We start from the raw sequence: 22670 nt of genomic DNA, 5'->3' as shown, positions 1-22670 counted from the left end.
AAAGAACATAAATGAAACAATTCAAAAACCTCAAGTCCTTCAGCTGAAAGGTGACATTATTGTTCTGCACCTTAATCTTCACATTGTACGCAATATCAATTATATCTACAAAATTTACAAATAACATCTTCACAAAGTCAAAACAAATACTACATCTAAAAATTTAGATATCACAGTTTAACAAAGACAAAACAAATATTTAAAATAAAAATAGAGGTAGTAATTGAAAAAGTCAAGTTAATATATATACCAATCAAAAAATCAGCAAAGTAATTCCCGTTAATAATTTATTTGATACTTTTGAACTTGAAAACCTTCATAGGTACATTTACAATGGGTTGTGGCCGTACAGAGGTGACTCTTATGAACAATAACTTAAATGGGTGGTCACAAACTCTAAATTGAGATTTGTTCTTCAAAATCTTGAAATTATGCATTATATTAGTGTTCCCCTCTGTGAGCTTGTCTTGTCATATTTCAATATCTTTCTTCTTAGTCATTGTAGGTATGACATCCCCCTGAACATAAAAACACATAAAAATCATTATCATACTATGTCTTGGTATAAAAAAAAAACTTTGACCAAGTAAGTTACCTTTTGATCCATAAGAATTATCTCCATGTGTCCTTTTGATCCAAAAGAATCCTTGTTTCCTACAACCCAAAGATCAATAATTCTAACTGATAGTTTCAATGTTTCTCTATTTCCATTAATATCTTTGACTATATCAAGTTTCCTAGCCATATGCAAAAAGCAATATATAGACATGAGATACATTATATAACTGATAAAAGAACAAACTTTAAACAAAAAAAAATCATCAAAGGTTGAAGCTTTAACATATAACTAGAAAAAATCAAGAAAGGTTGAAACTTCAAAATAACAATATACAAAGAAAAATAAAGCAACCACAAATATAAGGTTGAAACTTTCAACAACAAAAAAATTAAGAAACGTTGATTGTAATAACATTGAAAAAAAAAATCAAGAAAGGTAAGAAAAATACCATGATAAAAGGAAGGAAATAACTTCAAACCAAGAAAATATAAGAAACATTGCAAGTTCAAAAAAACAATATACAAAGAAGATCAAAGCAACAAAAAACGTAAGGTTGAAGATTTGAATCAAACAAAATCAAGAAAGGTTGAAGTTTTAAAGCAGGTTGAAGAAAAAAAAAATTCAACCAAAGGATATCAAAGCATCTACAAGAGGAACCGTTCAACCAAGAAAGGAATGAACTAACTTTCAAGCAAGAAGGAAGAAGATGAATATGAACGTAGAAGGTAGAAAGCTTTGAAGTTTGAAGGAAAAAGATGAATATGAAAGAATGAGGTTGAAAGAAGGATGGGTGAATATGGAGTATAAAAAGAAGTTGTACATGTGTCAAGCAAAGAATTGATGTGCAAAATTATGTAGAATGACCAAAAAACCACAACAATGGACACTTGTCAAGAAATTAAGTTGGGGTATTGAAGTAATTTCATTAGGCTTAAGTTTTCTTAGTTATATAGTAGATTTTGCTGTCAGCTTTGGGTTTGTCGACTTCTTTTGTTAGGCTTCTATGATGGTGTTGGTATTTTTCTAAGATTTCTGAATTGGTCATCCTTGAAGATTAAGACTGGTACAATAAAGTCAACATTCCAATATAACGAAGTATTGTAGTTGATTTACTTGTATTGAGTATAGGAAAATGGTATAAAGTTTGCAAATCATTATGTAGGTTATTCTTGATTGGGGCCTAACTGAAGAGGAAAAAAAAAGACTTAATTCATCTTTTGGTCCTCTAATTATGATGTGTGGTTCATTTTGGTCCCCTAATTTTTTTGAGGTTCAATTTAGTCCTCTAGTTTTTTAAGGAGGTTCAATTTAGTCCTCAACGTTAACAATGTTAAAAAAATTAATGACAAACTATTTTAATGTGATACTATGGCATCTGTGCATTACGTGGCAGTGTATTGAGATTGAGTGATGTGGACTTAGAGTTAAAAAAAATAAATTTGTTTTCAAAGGGGGTAAATCTGTTAGGGTTAGGGTTCAAAGAAAATAGGGAATCGAAGATCAAATTGGGGAATTTGGTGGAGAAGCATAATTAATCGAAGAAAAACCAAGCGAAGAAGAAGGATTCGAAGACAAAGTGTTTGTTGTCGTCTTGGCTGTGGATTTCTGTCGTCATTGCCAGTTCGAAGGTTTGTTTTTGCGGTATTTGTGTTATGAAGCCGTTGTGCTCCACCGTGAGAGGAAAAGGCACCACCATGATTGGATGAGCTTGGATTTTGCATTCCCCGCGAATTACACGACCAAGAAGAAGAAGAGTGCCCCTTCGACATCATTAACAATTATCCCTCCATATATTTCGTTGCCACCTCATCACAGTGCACTGATGCCTAACTATTAAAAAACCTGCCACATTTTTGTTCCAAAGTGACACAACTGCACTATTCCAATGTCGTTTAATCAAAGATAACGGGAGGGACCAAATTCCAAATTAATCTGTTTTAAAAAACTGGAGGACTAAATTGAATCTCAAAAAAAATAGGGGACCAAAATGAACCACACATCATAATTAGAGGACTAAAAGATGAATTAAGCCAAAAAACAATGATGTTCTTCGTATTACCCTGAATATTCTTGAAGATGCCATGGACAATGAAGACAACAATGACATGTCCTTTACTGAATTCAATAATTGGTGCAAAAGGAAGTTGAAAAGCAATTACAAGGTCATTGGTGAGTTGAAATACCAGTTGACGAGTATGGAAGAAGACTTTGACCCTGGAGATGAGGAACCTGAGTCGTGTCCATTTGAGAAAGCTTAAGCTTTTCCTTTTGAGGAGCCTTTATTGTGTCCTTTAGATGAACCCGAACAATGTCCTTCTCCACAGAGTCCTCAAGAAATGACAATTAGTCCATTCATTGAACCACATGCTTGTTTACTAGATGTATACATGTTTGAATTGTATCAGAGGATTATAACCCATACGCCTAACCAAACATACAATCTACAAAAATCATATAAAGTTAATTCTTTATGATGTTCCGATAGGAGTTCATAAACCATATTTACATCAACACTTTTATAATATAAAACTTCCTACACTTATTGTCTACAACAACCTCATTCAAATAAACTCTAGGTTCAACCACCCTCAACCCCATACCTAAGCACACATCTAATAAAGTAAATTAATCAAATTCTTTACTAAGGAGATAACCACCCTTCCTTTCAACCCACTTATTAACAAACTCATTCAAAAGGTTTATATTTATCTTCATAGACCCTTTCAAGTTGGTCATCCTTCCAAATAGTGTTATTTTAATACAAATCATTTGTTCTGATGTTAAATTGTTATTTAAAGAACCAACATATTGTGTTTGTCATCCATGTTTGAAATAAATTTGCAACCACCGATGAAACCCTACAATTAAGCCATTATTCAATCAAAATATTTAATCTTCAAAAATACCTTCAAAACATTCTTACCATTTTGTCTGTGCTACAATCACTATCTTCATTAACATTACTCATCGTAGATAACCTGAATTAATCACAAATTCTCAACATCTAGACCTCTTTATACATATGCACACCAAAAAAATTCACATATTACATCTATCACAAATGGTCATATCAACAAAAATCCTAAAACTAATAGTTAGATCTTAACTTCACCAAAAATAGTCGAAATCAGAAATCAAATGGTTAAAACCACAAAAAAAATCTCTCATTTCCTTAAAATCAAACAAACTAGGGGTCAAAGGGTATTTCACTTTCAAAAATAATACCCAATTACACGGTCATATTTCAAAGTGCTATTTCACATCAATGCTACAACGAAAACAAGGGGAATCCCAAACCCACAACTCATACTTAAAAATATACTTGACAAATGTTACATCAATGCTACACGAATGAAAAAAAAACATATAATATTATTTGTTTATTTTATATTATTTTGTCATGTGGGGAGTTTCTAACTCTATATATATTAGGGATGTCAAAATGGGCCAGGCCCGTCCAAAAAAGGGCGGATCGGGTTAGAATTTTCAACCCGTCAACCCGCTGTAACTCGATCCGCCAGTTTAGCAAGCAAAAACGGGCCAGCCCGCCAGCCCATTTTTTTTTCTTAATTTTTTTATGTTTAAAATTAAAAATAATTTAAAAAATAATACTTTTTTTATATTATATAAATAAATTTATATATATAAAATAAATTTATAAACAAAATTTTAATAAAAAGTTAAAAAAAATAAAAAAAAGTAAAAAAAAAGGAGAGAGATGGGCAAGCTCGCAGGCCAGCCCGCCCGAAGACGGGACGGGTAACAGTTTTCGGCCCATTTATTGATGGCGGGCCAACCCGACCCGGTCCGTTTTTGGCGGGCCACAGGCGGGTATGGCCAAAACGGGCCGGATTGGCCCGTTTTGCCACCCCTACTATATATATATATATATATATATATATATATATATATATATATATATATATATATATATATATATATATATATATATATATATATATATATATACATATATATACACATATATATATATACATATATATGTATATATATATGTATACATATATATATATGTATACATATATATATACATATATATGTATATATATATATACATATATATGTATATATATACATATATATGTATATATATATATGTATATATATATATGTATATATATATATATATATATATATGTATACATATATATGTATATATGTATATATGTATATATATGTATATATATATATATTCAATAAATGAATTAAGAAAATGAATTTTATCTAAATTGTAAATTAAGAAAGGAGTAAGTTTAAACTAATTTGTGGTTGGAAATTTTCCTAGAAGATTTATATGAATTTGGTGAATCTCATTTATGCAAGAATAATTTATAATTGTCTTTATAAAATAAATTAATGAGAAATTTATATAAATATATTACTTTTGCTTTGTATTATATTATTATTGTACTATTATACGTAAATAAATGACTTTAGACAATTTTTTGTCTCAATACAAGTTACATGTGGATGTCCAAAATAATATGGAGACCTTTAGTTATATATTACATGGTTAAATATGCTTTTAGTTTCTTAACTTTCGGTGAAAATTAAAATTAGTTTCTCTTTAAAATTTTAGCCCAATTTAGTCCCCGACTTTAGATATGTGTTGATTTAATTATTTTAACTAAGTTTTGTTAAGTTTATTTGACATTTCAAATACTTTTCATGATAGTTTATTAGCTAATATCAAAGTAGAAATGTGTCAAATAGTGTTAACAACTCAAATGTTATCAGAAAAAAATATTTGAAATATCAAATAAACTTAACAAAATTTGGTTAAAAAGATTAAATCCAAACATTTCTAAGATTGAGGAACTAAATTGGACTAAAATTTTGAAGATGGAGTAATTTCAATATTCACCGAAGATGTGAGAGTGAAAGAACCAAAAACACATTTAATCATATATTATACTATAATTGTTAAAAATTAAACATGTTTAATTATTTGAATTTTTAATTAAATTTAAAAAATATTAACATTAAATATTTGTATTAAAATAATATTAAAAATGAGATACAAATATAAATTTAATGTTAAATAAAAAAAATTTGAGTTTTGGTGTGAAAGTAAAAATGATGAAAAAAATACAAAGAAAATTGATTGACAACATCTAAAAAAGAAAATCATTTTTTAATACTTTTGTGTTGAAGTAGAAAAGTTGAAAAAACATATATAAAGAAAACTGATTGTTTTATGATTTTATATTGAATATTTAACCTTCTATAATTAATAATTAATTTAAGACAAATTAATGGATGTAACTCATAAATGTTTTTTTTTTATATTCCAATTAGATATAAATTTAATTCGAATAAATGCCGCCTGTGCAGTGCAGGGACCAAACATATCAAAGTTTTGGTTTGGGTTTTCTTTTCTTCTTTCTAGTGTTGTTATCTGTGTCTCTCTGAGTGACACAATCACAGTGCAACGGAACCAATGCATAACATTAAAACCATAAAACCCTAACGATTCACGGAGTGAGCATTTTGTGTTGTGAATTGTGATTATTGATTGAATCGGTGAAATGGAAGTGGAGTTGGAGCCTCGCGTGAAGCCGCTTCCGTTCAAGGTGAAAGCCACGTCGCGAGAATCGCCGTCGCAGAAAGCCCTCCACGTCCTCGACACCGACCTCCGCACTCACTGGTCCTCCGCCACCAACACCAAGGAGTGGATTCTTCTAGAACTCGATGTCAGTCCCTCTCTCTCTTTTTTCAATGCGGCTCAACATTTTTTTTTTCAATTTTCATTCTCATGCGTTTTATAATAACTGTGATAGTAGTAATTTCTCTCTGACTTATTTGGTTTTGTAGTGCTATAATCACTTCATATACGGTGAATGATTGTTTCCTTCGTTTACTTTTTGAACTCTAGGTCTGCTTCCTGATTAAGAGCTTTATGAATGAGTAAAGCTTGAACTTAGGTTTTGTATTTTCTATTATAAACGGTGGATGATTGTTTCTTTCGATTGGTTTTGGAGCTATAGGGCTATTTTCAGATGAAAAACCTTGTTTGTTTGTTTAATTTGGTGCATAAATGAGGGAAACTGGTACTTAGGTTTTGCACTTTGGATTATAAACGGTGGATGAATGTTTCATTTGGTTGGTTTTTGAACTCTACGGCTGCTTCGAGACAGAGAACTTAATCTGTCTGCTTAATATGGTGCATAAATGAGTGAAACTAGAACTTTGGTTTTGCACTTTCAATCTTTGTTTTAATAATACTTCACTCTCTTTAAATACAATTAATTATGTTTCCTTTAGTTGGATTTTGAACTCTAGGTCTGGTTCATGATGGAGGACTTCATTTAATTTGATTCCAAAAGGAGTGAAGCTAGTTCTTAGGTTTTGCACTTTTAATGTGTTTCGTACTTGATTGCTTGAGCAGGTAGTAATTTGTTAATACTGATAGAGTATTCGGAATCATGTTTCTGGGGTTTATTTATTTATTATGTCTCAACTCTTGAGTAAGGTTTTAAATTGCATTTGCAGTTTTGTTGTGTTCTGTGACACTGGGAAATTGTGGAAAAAGGTGGCAAAACGCTGCCACAATTGTTGTTCTTTAGACCTAAAAAGCCTTGATGTTGTGGCTGAAATCAGTGATGGACTGTTTCTTAAAACCTTGTTTCTTTGCAATAATTATTGAAGGGATTTTGGCTGTTGTCACAGATTAGTGATATTGAAATGGCTTAAGTAAGTTTCAGGTGTCCAATATATTATCAATTTTTAGCTAATAATTTTTTTTTTCAAATTAGGTACCTAATAAAGTATAAATTTTTTGCTTTAGTCCTTGAAAGAAATGTTTATTTGTATTTTGTCCCTACTACTATGTTTTTTTAATTGCTCCCTGAAATATTTATAATCTTTTGATCCCTCAACTAACTATCAAAATGTTTTCTATTAAATGATGATGGATCCTGTCGGTACACATAACAAAAGGTACTTAAGGTTATTATTCCTCAATGTTCTAGTTTGTGTGACATGTTTTTCAGCTTAACGGATACTTGAACAGTTAAATTGAATCAGGTAACAGAAGAAACTTGAACCAACACGTTTAATTTATTAGGTACCCAATTTGAAAAAAACAATACTGCATACTCAAAATAAAATAAAAGTGGTCATATATATTGGAGACCTAAAATTTATTTAAGCCTGCCGAAATTTGAAAATGGAAAGGAAGAGTTTGTTGTGTTGCGTAGACTGTGGATAGGATTGATGTGGCAAATGGTTTGTTTGTTGTGAGTTTTTGGGGCCTGTAACTGCTTTTTCTGTGTTGCACATGATTCAGTTTGGAAGCAGTTGGACATTTGTTATTGCATTTGTGATGTTTTGTGTCTCCTTGTGTAACTAAATGGTAGTTATGTTTGTTTGTTGCAGGAGCCTTGCCTGTTGTCGCATATACGGATTTATAACAAGTCTGTACTTGAGTGGGAAATTGCGGTTGGCTTACGTTACAAGGTTATTGGATGGAAGTTGTCAATCAATGATAATTAGCAATTCTTATTCTTTTGCTCTTGTATTTTTTATTGCTTTATAAAGCCCGTATCTGAAAAGTCAAATCTTTTGGGGTCACTTTTGGTTAGTCAATAGTTTATAAAGGGAAAGTATATGGAGTACCTCATGGTTGGACGCATTCTCTTAGATCTAATTAGTGTTGAGTAAATGATGATATAACCTGACGACCACACATATTAGCCAGCAGGAATTACAAAAAAAATTGACACCTTAGACAGCAACAAATATAAATCATGTCGAGTTTAAGCTTTTATTGGATCAACTGGTTTGGACTGTTTAATATTACATCTTTCAAAAGCATAATTGTGGTCTGGACTGGAAATTGTGGATAAATAATTGACTTTAGTGTTTGTTTTTGGGTTGAATCTTTGGTATTTCAATACGATGAGAATTTAGGAAGTCTCATTGTCCTTTATTAAAGTTTTTCTGGAGACATGTTCTGTTGTTTTACTGACATAGTATCGTCAACATGGTGCATGCTTCTTGAAATCTTTCTTGACAAGATCATTCTAGAATATGATGTAATTAAGCTATGCTGATTAAATGAAATTGTTAAATTAATTGATTCGGAACAGTAATGTTGGCTAGCATTCAGTCCCACAACTTGTCTGTATGGAGGGTGGAGGTAAAATCGTTGAGTCTCACTTCACATGGATCCCACTTTATTTTCAATTGAATGTTAATTGTTTCTGTTCAGCCTTTTAATAAAAAAAATGCGCGTATAATGCTCAACTGTGCTCCTTCAATTCCTTCTTTTGACAATGATGCTGGGCTATTCCTCTGTAATTAGACATGGTTTATTTTTTCTTTTAATTATGCATATTGCAAGATGAATGACACTGTGGCCCATGCTTTGTTGATTACTTTCATATTGGCTTCCCAGCCAGAGACATTCCAGAAAGTTCGCCCACGATGTGAAGCACCTAGACGCGACATGACCTACCCTACAAATTACACTCCATGCCGATATGTGAGGATATCTTGTTTGCGTGGAAATCCCATTGCCATTTTCTTTGTTCAGGTACTTTATTTTAGCTTTACCATTTATGTTTTCATTATTTGTTATTATTCTAGAATTTGAAGTTAAATCCTATGCATGTGTGAGATCTTTTTCTTTATTTACTTTAGGCCATTTGGTTAATTAAGTAGTTAGTTGCTTATTTATAACAGTATATAAAAGGAATAACCTCTGTTGGTGTACACTTCTTTTAGATGTCTTTATTCTTCAAACATAGTATAGCCGCCAAATCTTTTTAAAAAGAAAATGTTAGAGATATTAATCAATTACATTCTAATATTTTCCATTATTAGATATTGATTTTGTTCCTTATTATTGTATCTCTTCTTCATTATAAATAAGAATACGCATGTGTACCCAACATGAAATTCATTATATTCCTACTCAGTTTGTCTTCTCATCATGGTACATGGTACCAGAACAGTACCATCCTCCATGACCTGTTTTGTCACTATTCTTTTTGACAGAAAAAAGTAGAACAATTAAAAAGCAACCCTCTATGCAATCCGTTCACTAAATCTATTTCATATTGGTTTGTGTAAAAAAGACTCACATTTTGGTGTTCTCTATGCTTTCGATGTATTCTCTCTCCTCTGTATCCCTCTCTTCTTCTTTCTTCTCTCATGTGGATAAAACTTTTTCATTCTCTCTTTTCACTTTCTTCTTTGTCCATGGAATTTCATTAATTTTTTAAATTGTAGGTTGCAATATTTGTAAGCTGTAGCAAATTTCGATAATTTAGAGCAATAAAATAGGACATGTTGACTGAAATGTGGACACACAAGCACTACCATGCCTGTGTTTCTGCTATTTATAACAAACCTGAATGCTAGATGATGCTCAACTTTTTTGATTTGTACTTTTAAATTTCTTACTTTTTTGTGTGTTTTGTTGGGTAAATGGAGGAAAGTATGCAAGACAGAAAACCAACACCTGACAAATATAAACTGCAAAGAAAACTATTTTAAAGCTAATGTATGCAAAGCTGCACTTAAAACCCTCCCAAAGATTTTTCGTTGACACCTGCCTAATATTCCGTGAGCATTTTCTTGAAAATCTCTTCTAATCTGTCCTTTCTCACAATAGCAACATTATAAACCAAAAGGCTTTTCGTAAAATACTTCTTGACAAAGTTTTTCACTCTTTGCTCTGTCACAGTCACAGCTCTTCTACATTGATTGGCTTTTTGGAACTTATGTTTCTTTGTTGTTGTTTTTTTATCTACTCCTCTATCCTCCACGATTGTGTACTCTTTTCTCTTTCTGTTTCTCATACAATTTACTTCTTTTATGAAGAAAAGGTTCATTTTGTTACCAACTGAGCTTGTTTTGTCATTTGTGTCTTGCAGTTAATAGGAGTTTCTGTGCCTGGTCTTGAGGCTGAATTTCAACCAGTTGTTAATTATTTGCTACCTCATATTTTATCTCACAAACAGGATCCTCATGATACTCATCTCCAGGTGGTTTACCTTGCTGCCAATAACATGATTATGTAGTTTAGTTCTTCTATTATCCTTCTTTCCTTTCTGATATTTCATAGTTTGCAGTTGTTGCAAGATGTGACCAGTCGGTTGCTTGTATTTCTTCCACAATTAGAGGTAGACCCAAGCATTTTTACTTTCATGGCTTGATTCATCATTCCTCCTTGTTTCTCTTTTGTTTGCCCATATTTTTGTTTAGGTCATTCAGCATTGTATGTAAAACTGCAGACAGATCTTTCCAGCTTTCCAGATAATCCTGAATCTAACCTACGATTTCTTGCCATGCTTGCTGGTCCTCTTTATCCTATTCTTCATGTGGTAAATGAAAGGTTTGTTTGCTTTTTATATCTTTCCCACTGGACAATTATTTTTCTCTAATTGGAAATTGTGATCTATAATACCTTTTTGATAAGAGAAACATAATTTCAAACAAATTTTTCAAGTAAAGCAAACTGACGAATTGTTATTTGTTAGATATTTCTAATGGTATGCTCTAAATATGGAAGTGATACTTAAATTGCATATTCTGCTTATTTCGACACTGTAAATTTTATGAGTTTTCATCTTGAATACTAAGCCATTTGATGGGCGGAAAACTGCTAAAAGATCTAAAAATTATGTAGCAGACATGCAAAAATAAGATGGATAAGAAAGATAATAGAAAATGTCAGTTTTGGAATGAATGTGTTTGGGATGAAGTTGGAGTAGCATAAGTTGAGGGGAATGCACAGACTTGCTTTGTAGTGGTTTGGTTGCACAAGACATCCCACAAAGGCCAGTAAGGGGATAAAAAAAGATAGTTTAATACTTCAAGTAAGTCAAATGGACAGACAGATTAGGGACACCTAAAGTTTTGGAGGAAACTTTGAAAGAGGCGCTATAGTTGGAATGGGTTTATTGATAATGTGGTTTTTGATAGAATTCAACGTTGTTATCCTTGTAGCCTACTATACATATGGGATTTGCATTGTTGTTTGGAAACTAATTCATGTGGTTCTTGGTTGAAAAAGGGTACAGATACCATTGCTATAAGTTACCTGAATTTCTCTAAGTACATATCTTTTTTCAATGTGTGCTTGTGCATGAATGATCTATTTGTTATTCATAATTTATGTAGCACAAATATTTTGTTTAATTACAGGACAAATTCAAAACCTCCAGGCAATATTTCTGACCTTGATGTCTCTAAAAGCAGTCAACTGTCACCAATACTAACAGTTTCCTCTAACTTTGAGGTACATTCCCCTACGTCTATTGTTTGTGCTACACCATTTTCATACAATAAGTTTGACTGTTTCCATAGTAAAAAATGAGAGAACGATCACCTTCATAGCCCCAGCTAACCCTGGAAGTAACTTCCTTTTGGGTTTCCGAAGGTCCAGATAACCTTCAAAGTCATTTTCCATTAGGTCTCGAAAGGTGCTAAAGTGACTTCATGATGCCCTGTTTATTTTATATCTGATACTGGAATCTTGTATAATTAACCATTCGCACACATTGGGCTTACGTATCCTAAATTGTCCTATTACCGTGCTTAATCTCCTTAAGTTTGACATTTATTGATTTTTTACTAGATATTTCTGCAGGGGGAAGTGATTTTAAATATGATATTTTCTTAGTTGATACAGAGACTTTTTTTTTTTTAACATTTGTCATTTTAATTTCTGAAATCCAATCAATATTCCGTGTCTTCTACATGCTTCATATTATTTACCCTCCCTGTATAGTGATGGTCATTCGACATGCATGACCCCTCTATCCATTAACCTTAATTCTTTTTTCTTGCAGCCAAGGAGATCACGTAGTGCATCACCTTTAATTTTATCTCCGTACCGTGCCATAGTTTTTAGGCCAGATGCAATTTTTGTACTTCTGAGAAAGGCATATAAATATTCTGAACTGGGCTCTGTTTGTAGAATGGTATTTATCTCTCACCCATTTAATTGTTTATCTTTATATATGCTGTCAATAAACTCTGCTCAACATCATTTAGAGTATTCTCGCGTGAGACATTACTTTTTCATTTTTTTTTCTGTAAGAATAAGAATAATATCATGTCGACATTTCCTTTCATCTTTCTTAATACCATAATATTATAAAAATAAATATTATTATAAATTATGTACATCCAATAGTATTGTTAAAATTGTATAAAAACATTTTATTATATCCAAACAATAATTTATAACAGTTATATTGTCATTATTTATCTTAAGTAATACTGTGATTATTTATTAACAGTCAATATATATATATATATATATATATGTATATTTATTTTATATTATTAAACTTTAAAGTACATATTAGGAACCATTCTATTTATAGAGTAGATAAGTATAGTTTCTTTATTCTTTATAACTTATGTATTAAATTTTTTTGTAATTATTATAATAAATAAATTATGTGAGTTAAGTCTTTAAATAACTTTTAAGAAACAGAAATATTTATTTTTTAGTTTTAAAAGACTTTTTTATGCTTTAAATCTTTAAAAGAAAAAGTATTTATGTTATATTAATATACAGGTAACTAAATAAATAATTTAATATTTGAAAATGAATTATTGAATTTTCCTTATTGATATATATATATATATATATATATATATATATATATATAATATTCTATATTGTGATAAAATGTGTGCAATCTCTACTACAGTTTTCTCGCATTTTATCCACTTCCTTTTTCTTTTTGTTTTAATTTTTATTGTTATAACATTCTATTTTATGTGTATCTTCACAATATTATATTATCATCATACTACAACACCAAAAGAACAGGAATATACTAAAATAATATTATATTATCCTATATTGCTGTAAAATAATATCAATTTTGTTTTATTTTTTACCTACATAAAATACCTTGAACTAAATTATGAATTGTTTCATCCAAATATTGACTTAAAGATTAATTTGATATATTAATTCTTTTGATATATTAAATAAATCTCTGAATTATTTTGTTTCTTAATTTTTAAAACTTATGTGATATGTTTCAACTATTTGAACAATAACAAAATTGATGTTAAATAAATGTCTTAGAATCTATGTCTGTACTTTAGTCCTTTTTTATAAGTTATAATATTTAATTCTTAATAAATAATAATATGAATAATATCAATCTAATTATTATCCTAATTAGTAAATTTTGCATAATTAATATTATAAAAACAAATTTCATTAACCTAATTAATATTATAATAAGTGAAATTTAATTAGTTAATGTAAAAATAAGAAATTTACTGTGCAATGCATGGATACATAATCTAGTTCAAATGCTCAATATCTATGTTTTTCTTTTATCTGTGTTCAATCCTTTGTTGCTAATGTGTTCTTCTGGCATATACTCACCTTTATTTCAGGCATCTAAAATTATGCACAAGCTCATAAATCCTGATACTGATCATGATATATCAAACCCTCAAGACGAAGTAACTTCTCTTTTGGAAGATAAATTAAATTTGGAACTGTCTAATCCTTTCACTTTAGTTGATTACTCAAACCTTTTTGGAGACGAATTCCGGATGCCAGATGAGCAGTGGGATTTCAGCTATCTTAATGTACTAGATATGGGGGTGGTAGAAGAAGGGATCTTACATGTCCTTTATTCTTGTGCATCACAGGTTTCTTTCAATAAAATGATATAATATTCCATGGTGTTGATTATATTGTCATAATTTGCATTAGTTTGTGTACATTGTTTAACACTGCAGTTTACAGCCTGTTCTTTGCAGCAAGTTGGCAGAGAGATCCTCGGACTTTTGGGCTGCACTGCCACTTATACAAGCTCTGCTGCCAGGTTAAGTGTTCCATTCATAATTTCCCTTTTTTTGTTGCTTTATTTATACTTTTTTGAAATGGAGTTTCTTATATCCCTCAAATTCTATATAAATTCTTCTCCTAATGAATTTATTCCTTTATTAAAACAATTTGTAAAAAAGAATAGCTAGCATAGAGTAATGTCATGGTACTTTAGGAAACTGGTAAAATGTGGACAGGAAGTGGGGAGCCCTAGAATATTGTTTGTCTATTGAAAAACTGGTATATCCCTTCTAAACTGTTAATATATTCCCTGTTTTATAATTCAATATATGTCAACAACAATTTCTGTTGTTTCACATTTTTATTTCAAAGGTATCATTTAAGGGATAGATTATCATCCTTAATTAATTTATTTCTTGGCATAGATGAAAATTGCGTTTTCCTAAATTATTGTGTAGGAACATAAACTTCCAGTTGTTTTACATTCTGACATAAAAAATCACATTTGTTTTAGATTGTATAATTGTTTGTCATAGCTGTGACGATTGCTTTTGTAGAACTGCTTTGTTCAATATTTGGCTTCCGCTTTGATTTTTGTAGCTCTGCGCCCATGGGTTAGCAATTCTTTTGATGTTGTTGATGATACATTTTCTCAGTGGAAACAACCTATTGTTCAACAGGCTTTATCTCAGGTTATATTCCAAAGGCATTTATAGATCCAACTGCCAAGATGTTTAAATTGTGTACTCTGTGGCATCTTATAATTTTCTTCTCTTGATTATGTGTATTATATGTGCAGATTGTTGCTACAGCAACATCAGCCACGTATCGTACGCTGGTTCATGCTTGTGCTGGTTATCTGTCATCCTACTCACCATCTCATGTTAGTCAACCAACTATTTCTTAATATTGAACTGGGATCTTATTTTTTCATGCATAGTATGTGTACGTCTGCTTGATTTCGAGCTGTATAAATTGCATTTATCCTTTTTCAACTATTTTCCTTTTTATTCTCCTTAATTTGATGTAGAAACAGTTTACTCTAGTTTGGATTAAGTTTTCTATTTGATAAAAGAAAAGAAAAAAAATCTGCAAGATGAATTACAACAGAGAACAGAACCTACAAAGAAAAAGTAAACATAAAAAAGCAAAAAGATGCACAATCCCTTTAATGTAATCAGCTTCTGTTTTAATGAAATGCTTTTAAAACCACCAAACCTGCATTTGCCAAAATGTTCAAGATATATATTTCACTGCTAGACACCTTTAGGAAAAAGTATGGAAGAGATTGAAATACTCAATACAGCCATCCATGTATGTAAGCAATACTCTTCCTTGCTTGATCTTGGGCTTAGATGTTTGGCGATTTTATTTTGTGTCAAATGAGAGAAGACTCTTGTGAGGAAAGAGAAGTTGTGGTTGGAGAAAAAAATAAAATTAAAAGAGCTTAAAAAAAAGAGATGTTGATGGTATGAAAGAGAAACATATGCATATCGAATAATCTTAGGAAATAAACTTTAAGTCTAATTCAAATTCACTAAACAGATTTATAAGATGAGATTTGCACATGTATACTATAATCTGGTCTTATCTTTAGTCGTTGTGTGATCTCTAACAAACAAGATGAGTTTTACATTCATTTATATACAGTAATTTGGTGATATCTTTAGTTGATATGAAATCTCTAACATACCCAATTAGGCCGAAGATTACCATCTTAAAAGGTGAGAATTTTAGGCTTAACTCAATTTCACAAAATTGATTTTTAAGGTGAAGTTTGCACCCTAGCATGTACAATAACTTGATTGTATCTCTAGTTGAAATGAGATCTCTAACAACCACGATGCATAGACAATTGGAAAGTCAAACCCATGGCAAAGAGAAACTACAAAGCACGTGTTTGGAAACTTGAAAAATGCCCACTGGATATGAAGAAAAAGGACCAGATTAGTTAAAAAAGACATGTTATTGAATAGTTAACTTGAAATTCAAGATAAGAAAATTTGTGCTGTTGCAACTCTGTTTTTGTATAAATTTTTGCTGGTATAAATTAAGAAATGGATAAAAGTGCTTGCACATCCTCGGTGATATCAACAAATTTATAATGTAGTAAACCAACGACTAAGAATTTCAGGCTCTATTGAAATAATTTGTTGTTATGGGTCCGCTGATTGGATATTTTCTTTCATGTAGGCTAGGGCTGCTTGTGTACTGATTGATCTGTGTTCTGGTGTGCTAGCGCCATGGATGACTCAGGTGATTGCAAAGGTACGATTGAACCTTCTTATTTGAATCCTGTGGTATTTTCAGCTATATTTTTGCTCCATTATTTTGATCCAATATTATATTTTATCTTCATCATTACTGTTGTAAATAGCATATTATTACGATAAAAATATTCTCAAATCTCCATAGTAATTAGGACAAAATATCTTTATAATCTTTGTATTCATTTCAACATATTGTTATTTCCTTATTTCAAAGGTTTTTTATTATTACAAATATAGATGATGAGAATGTAATTGGTGTGATTGTTATCAATAAAAATAATTCTTCATTTTTTTTACGTAGTTCAAGTATTACCACTATTATAATACAAAAAACTGGTGTTTAAGTTTGGTCTGTCCTTGTCCTTTTTAAACTTCAGGTTCTGGTTCTTGCTCACAATCAACATATCTGTTCTTACATTAATTGCTAATTTTTCTTTATGAAATACATTGTTCAACCATTTTGGTTAATGTGAGTGTTGTTGATTATTGAGGTAATTTTTGCTAGCCAGCTTAAATGGTGCTGCAATAAGTTATAATGTTAATTTTTTTTATAGCTATGTTTTTTGCTCACTGTCTATGGGCCTCTTTTTGCACAGGTTGATCTCGCATTGGAGCTTTTGGAGGATCTTTTGGGTATAATCCAGGTATGACAGTCGTTCTTGCTTTCTTAACGTATTTCACAATAACTGATAGTTATTTCTGCTCAGCTTTTTGGAAGTAGTGTTTGTTATCTGATAATACGTATTGTGTGAATTGAACTGCGTCTTCATGCACACATCTCTTGCATTGTATATTTATATATTTTTGGCACACGACCTTTTCAACTGTGTATTTTAGGTTGCAATGCTAGAAAGTTTGTTCAATACTCCATCATTCTCTGGCTTTTTGTTGGTTCCAAATTAAGAAACTGTCATGTCTGTCAGGATGCTCACAATTCACTTGTTCGTGCTCGTGCTGCCTTGAAATATATTGTTCTAGCTTTGTCGGGGCACATGGATGACATACTAGGAAAATATAAGGTACTTGCTCCAAATGAGAATAAGAATTATTATCTTTTCATCTCCTTTCTTATTATCTTATTGATATTGTGCTTTAGCTAAGAGATTGGTAGTTTCAATGCCAAATTAATGTGCTATGTATTTATGAAGAAGCACAATCTATATATAAAAGATAAAATTGTCTAATTGAAAAATGGCACAAAAATAGCAACAAAAAGATGAATCCCCTTTATATAATGGTATAGATTATTTGTTAAAGGATAAAATTGTCCAATTAAAACATGACACTAAACATAGTTACAAAAGGGTGTATCCCCTTTAAAGGATAAAATTGTAATCACATAAAGGTGTAACCGCTTCATATATAATGATGTATATAAGGCAGAATGTCTGTGTTGTCTTAACCAAGCTACCATTGAGTGTGAATTTTGTACTGAGTTAGTTTGGTCCAGCAAGCTCATATGGTGACACCGGCAGTAACTGTTTCTGTTCCTTGTAATCAAGTTACCTCTAGCTATATAATATTTGTTGTAATAGGATTCTAAATGGATTGAGAAATCAAATTTTCTTTCTTCAATTCTGTCTCCCTTCTCTGTAAACTCCAACAGAGAGTTGTAAGTAGTATAAACATCTCATTGGTAAATAAGTTGTCTTTTAGAATTTCATTATCTTTACATTTTGTCCTTATTGATTTGCTGGTGATGAATGATTTAGCCCTTATCTGTGAAGTTGTTGCTTTTCATTTTCCCTAACAAACAAAAAAGAAGACCCAACTAATGTTAAACTATTTAATGTCTTCTCCAGGAAGTTAAACACAAAATCCTCTTTCTTGTTGAGATGTTGGATCCTTTTCTTGATCCTGCAATAGCTGTGTCGAAAAGCAAAATAGCATTTGGAGATTTAGCTTCCTCATTTCCAGAAAAGCAGGAACAGAATTGTACAATTGCTCTAAATATCATCCGTACAGCTGTACGAAAGCCAGCTGTGCTGCCTTCATTGGAATCAGAATGGAGGAATGGATCTGTGGCTCCTAGGTATGGCGTCACTTCCTTTCTTTGCTGTACTGTAGAAAATATAGTTGATATTTTGGATAGAAAATTTTATCTTGTGGCTTGTCTTTTATATCTATTTACATGGAAGATAAACCAAAAGTAAATATTTTATTATTTGTAGCTTATTCCCATTAATAAACAATAGCTTTTTACATGTATACAAATGGTTACACATGTTGCAACCAAGAATTATGATTAAACTTAAGACTTTTATATATATGTATGTGTATGTGTATATATCAGGTAGATAGAGAACTAATCATAATTTAGATAAAAATCTTCAATGCTCAGATAAAATGCATTTGGATCTCTTTGTGACTATTATAGTTCTTTTTTAATGACTAAAAACTAACATTACAAGTGTCCATTCCATTTATGTACCAAGTTTAATAATAAAAAATGTTAGAAACTAAACAGATTTCTTTTGTTTTACACATTTACTTTTTATCTGCAGTGTGCTTCTATCAATATTGGAACCACACATGTTTTTGCCACCTGATGTTGACCTTTGCAAGTCAGTTTTACGACCAACTGATCATGAAACTGCATCTATTTCACCTCTTTCCTCTGGCATTAATGGTGGAGGTACTTTTTCTAAGTCAATTGGTCAAGATGATTCTGATGGAAAAACCGATGTTTCAGAAACAACAGGAAAATCTGATTCTGCTGAAGATCGTAGTCTACTTTTTTCCCCACCCGAACTGCAGAGTATGACCTTGACAAATTTCTCCAATGTTCCTAAGCAAAACAGCTCTATTTCTAGCATTGGGGATATGAACTTGGAATCGAAAAACGTGGCTGAGAAACACTCCACCGATCATTTTCTTACTAATATCTTGGATGCCGGCCTTGGTTTTGAATACTTCAACCTACAGGCAGATTATTTCCAACTTCTGAACTATAATGATTCTGAACTTCGTGCTTCTGAGTTTAGACGCCTGGCTTTAGATTTGCATTCTCAGAGTGATGTCACTAACGAAAGCCATGATGCTGCAATTGATGCTCTGTTGTTAGCCGCAGAATGTCATGTAAATCCTTATTTTATTTCTTCTATTGGAGCCTCTTCAAAACTTACTGACTTGTTGAATATTAATGAATGTAAAACGGTGCAGCCTCGTGATAAAGTTAAAGTGAAAAGGACTTATGGAAAGAATAAACCTAATTTAGAAACTATTGCACATATAGAGAGAAAAAGAGATAAACTTGTTTTTCAGATACTGCTTGAGGCTGCTGAATTGGACAGGAAATATAACTTAAGAGTATCTGGTGGAGAAATTGGTCCTTATTCTGCTGAAGGTTTTGATGAAAAGATTATAAAACTGTCTCCCCTTGATGTCCAGTATGCTGATGCTCTAACCTTGGTTCGACAAAACCAAGCTCTACTATGTAATTTTTTGATCCAACGGTTGCAGGGAGACCAAATCTCAATGCATGAAATTCTCCTGCAGAGTCTTGTGTACTTTTTGCACACTGGCACTAAATTATATTGTCCTCCAGAACATGTGATTGATATCATTATAAAATATGCTGAAGACTTGAACAGGCTGCTGGCATCTTTTCATCACCAGCTGAAGGAAAGTAATTTGTATTTAACACAGGAAAGAATGAAAGGGGTAGAGCGACGTTGGTTACTGCTACAGAGATTGGTAATCGCCGCAAGTGGAGTAGGTGAAGAGCAAAGTTTTGGAAATAATATACAAAATAATTACTTGTGTGGAAATTTAATTCCTTCTTCAGCATGGATGCAGAGAATTTCTCATTTTTCTGGTTCTTTATACCCTTTGGTTAGATTTCTTGGTTGGATGGCAATATCTCGTAATGCAAAACAGTATTTGAAAGACCACATTTTCCTTGCATTTGATCTGTCTCAGCTGACATATTTACTATCCATTTTTGCTGATGACCTAGCTGTAGTTGATGATGTTGTCAGTAAAAAGTATGAAGAGGTAAAAGTTGAAGATTCACAAGTTGGAAACAGTTCTGCTAAAAGAGAGTTTGAACGAGGTAATCAATGTGATGAGGAACGATCCTTTTGTGCAATATATCCGGAGCTCTGGAAGTTCTTTCCTAATATGAAAAGGCAATTCAAATCTTTTGGAGAAGCCATTTTAGAAGCTGTTGGTTTGCAGCTGAGATCTGTTTCTTCCACTCTGGTGCCTGATGTTTTGTGTTGGTTTTCAGAGTTGTGTTTGTGGCCATTTTCTTTTGTTTCTTCAATTGGAAGTGATCAATTAAAAGGTTATAATGCTAAGAATGCCAGAGCGATAATCCTTTATATACTTGAAGCTATTATAGCTGAACACATGGAAGCTATGGTTCCTGAAGCTGCCAAGCTAGTTCAAGTGCTTGTGTCACTCTCAAGTTCTACATACTGTGATGTGTCATTTCTTGATTCTGTTTTGCGTTTGTTGAAACCTATCCTTTCTTATTCTTTGTCCAAGATTTCTCATGATGAAAATTTATTGGATGGTGATTCTTGTCTGAACTTTGAGGAATTGTGCTTTAACACTCTTCTCATGAAAATAAAACAAAAGAGTGAGGTCGGGCACAATTCTGAAGATAATGGATACAATACAGCATTGGCTATTTTTATTTTGGCATCAATCTTTCCTGATTTATCTATTCGATATAGGAGGGAGTTTTTGCAGTCTTTATTAAATCTGGCAAACTTTACTGCTTTTGCCCCAACAACTTCTTTCTTTGATTATCTCAGTGCATTTCAATGTGTTATGGATAATTGCAAATTATTATTAGTGAATAACTTAAAAGAATTTGGTGTGGTTCCTCTTCAGCTACCCCCCTATCCTCATGCAAATGGTGATGGACTTTCTGAAGATAACTTAAAACCAAATTCATGGTTTCTTAGTGATGTCTGTCTCATTGTTTATGAGAGTGATGTTCATAATGTAGATAGTAACAACTCTATTGCTGATGTTGGTCATTGTGATTTACCTTCTGATTATTTAGAAGGATTTTGTAAGGACATAGAGGGTCTCATTTCGAAGCTTAATCCAGCTATTGAGCGCTGTTGGAATCTTCATCATCAAATAAGTAGAAAACTATCAATAGCATCAGCTGAATGCTTTGTCTTTTCAAAATGTTTGACATCAGTTTCTCAAAAGTTTCATAAAGCTGAAGATGATCAAAATTCTTCAACTAAGTCATCTGACATGTTCACACTTCATTGGAGAATTGGGCTTCAAGGCCTTTGTGAATTGGCTGTTATGCTTCAAGAAAACAGTTGCTGGGAAGTTTCTTGCTTGATGCTTGATTGTTTACTTGGAGTACCCTATAGCTTTTGTCTGGATGGTGTGGTAGGCATGATCTGTTCCACAATAAAAAATGTTTCTTGCTGTGCGCCAAAAATGTCTTGGCGTCTGCAGAGTGATAAGTGGTTAACTTCTTTAATTGCTAGAGGCATCTATAACAGTCAAGAAAGTGAAGTTCCTCTAATTGACCTATTTTGTACACTGCTGGTCCATGCCGAACCTGAGCAACGTATTATAGCAGTTAAGCATTTGGGAATACTTCTTGGCCAGTGTACGAATGGAGAAAGAGCTGTGATGAATTCTAAAATTTGCTCTGACTTCATTCCAAATAAGTTAGTTTTATCCATTCCTGATTATGTTTTATCTCGTCTGGTTTCTAGTACTTGGGATGAAGTTGTTGTACTGGCCTCGTCTGATTTATCATTACATTTAAGGGTTCATGCGATGGCACTTCTTTCAAATTACATTCCATTTGCTGAGCGCCATCACTTGCAATCTTTTCTTGTGGCAGCTGATGGCATATGTTGTTTGTGTAATGCACAACCATCTCAAGATGGTCCTATACTGCAACTTTCATTAACGCTTATTGCTTATGCCTGCTTGTACTCACCAGCTGAAGATATTTCTTTGATTCCTCAAAATTTATGGGAAAATATTGAAACTTTGGGGTCTACAAAACATGGTATTGATCTTTATCCTTGCTGTCTGTATGAAATGGCGT

General features: G+C 31.9%; 1 protein-coding gene and 1 long non-coding RNA gene across 5 annotated transcripts in view; one reads left to right on the top strand and one right to left on the bottom strand.

Annotated features, from left to right (window-relative positions):
* Window positions 1-284: 284 nt before the first annotated feature.
* LOC114166087 lies at window positions 285-3579 on the bottom strand. The gene is made up of 4 exons (XR_003599848.1): window positions 3483-3579; window positions 2743-2934; window positions 596-654; window positions 285-518 (listed from the first exon to the last, which is right to left on the bottom strand). It is a non-coding gene; the product is annotated as an uncharacterized LOC114166087 (long non-coding RNA).
* A 2347-nt stretch (window positions 3580-5926) lies between these two features.
* Window positions 5927-22670, top strand: part of LOC114167152 — a 29172-nt gene continuing 12428 nt past the window's right edge. For 2 of the 4 annotated variants that reach the window (XM_028052131.1, XM_028052130.1), the window contains exons 1-17: window positions 5927-6273; window positions 7958-8038; window positions 8979-9116; window positions 10462-10572; window positions 10660-10710; window positions 10822-10922; window positions 11735-11828; window positions 12382-12513; window positions 13961-14221; window positions 14319-14397; window positions 14961-15052; window positions 15160-15243; window positions 16554-16628; window positions 17227-17274; window positions 17554-17649; window positions 18433-18662; window positions 19135-22631. In XM_028052131.1, the coding sequence (XP_027907932.1) occupies window positions 6109-6273; window positions 7958-8038; window positions 8979-9116; window positions 10462-10572; window positions 10660-10710; window positions 10822-10922; window positions 11735-11828; window positions 12382-12513; window positions 13961-14221; window positions 14319-14397; window positions 14961-15052; window positions 15160-15243; window positions 16554-16628; window positions 17227-17274; window positions 17554-17649; window positions 18433-18662; window positions 19135-22631 (5335 nt within the window). In that variant the 5' untranslated portion in view covers window positions 5927-6108. Of the gene's footprint in view, window positions 6274-7957; window positions 8039-8978; window positions 9117-10461; window positions 10573-10659; window positions 10711-10821; window positions 10923-11734; window positions 11829-12381; window positions 12514-13960; window positions 14222-14311; window positions 14398-14960; window positions 15053-15159; window positions 15244-16553; window positions 16629-17226; window positions 17275-17553; window positions 17650-18432; window positions 18663-19134; window positions 22632-22670 lie in introns of those variants that run through there. The other 2 variants (XM_028052133.1, XM_028052132.1) reach the window with 2 other exon arrangements.

Source organism: Vigna unguiculata, chromosome 10 (genome assembly GCF_004118075.2).
Source record: "Vigna unguiculata cultivar IT97K-499-35 chromosome 10, ASM411807v1, whole genome shotgun sequence".
Taxonomy (NCBI): Eukaryota; Viridiplantae; Streptophyta; class Magnoliopsida; order Fabales; family Fabaceae; genus Vigna; species Vigna unguiculata.
This window is presented reverse-complemented; position numbering and strand designations above follow the sequence as displayed.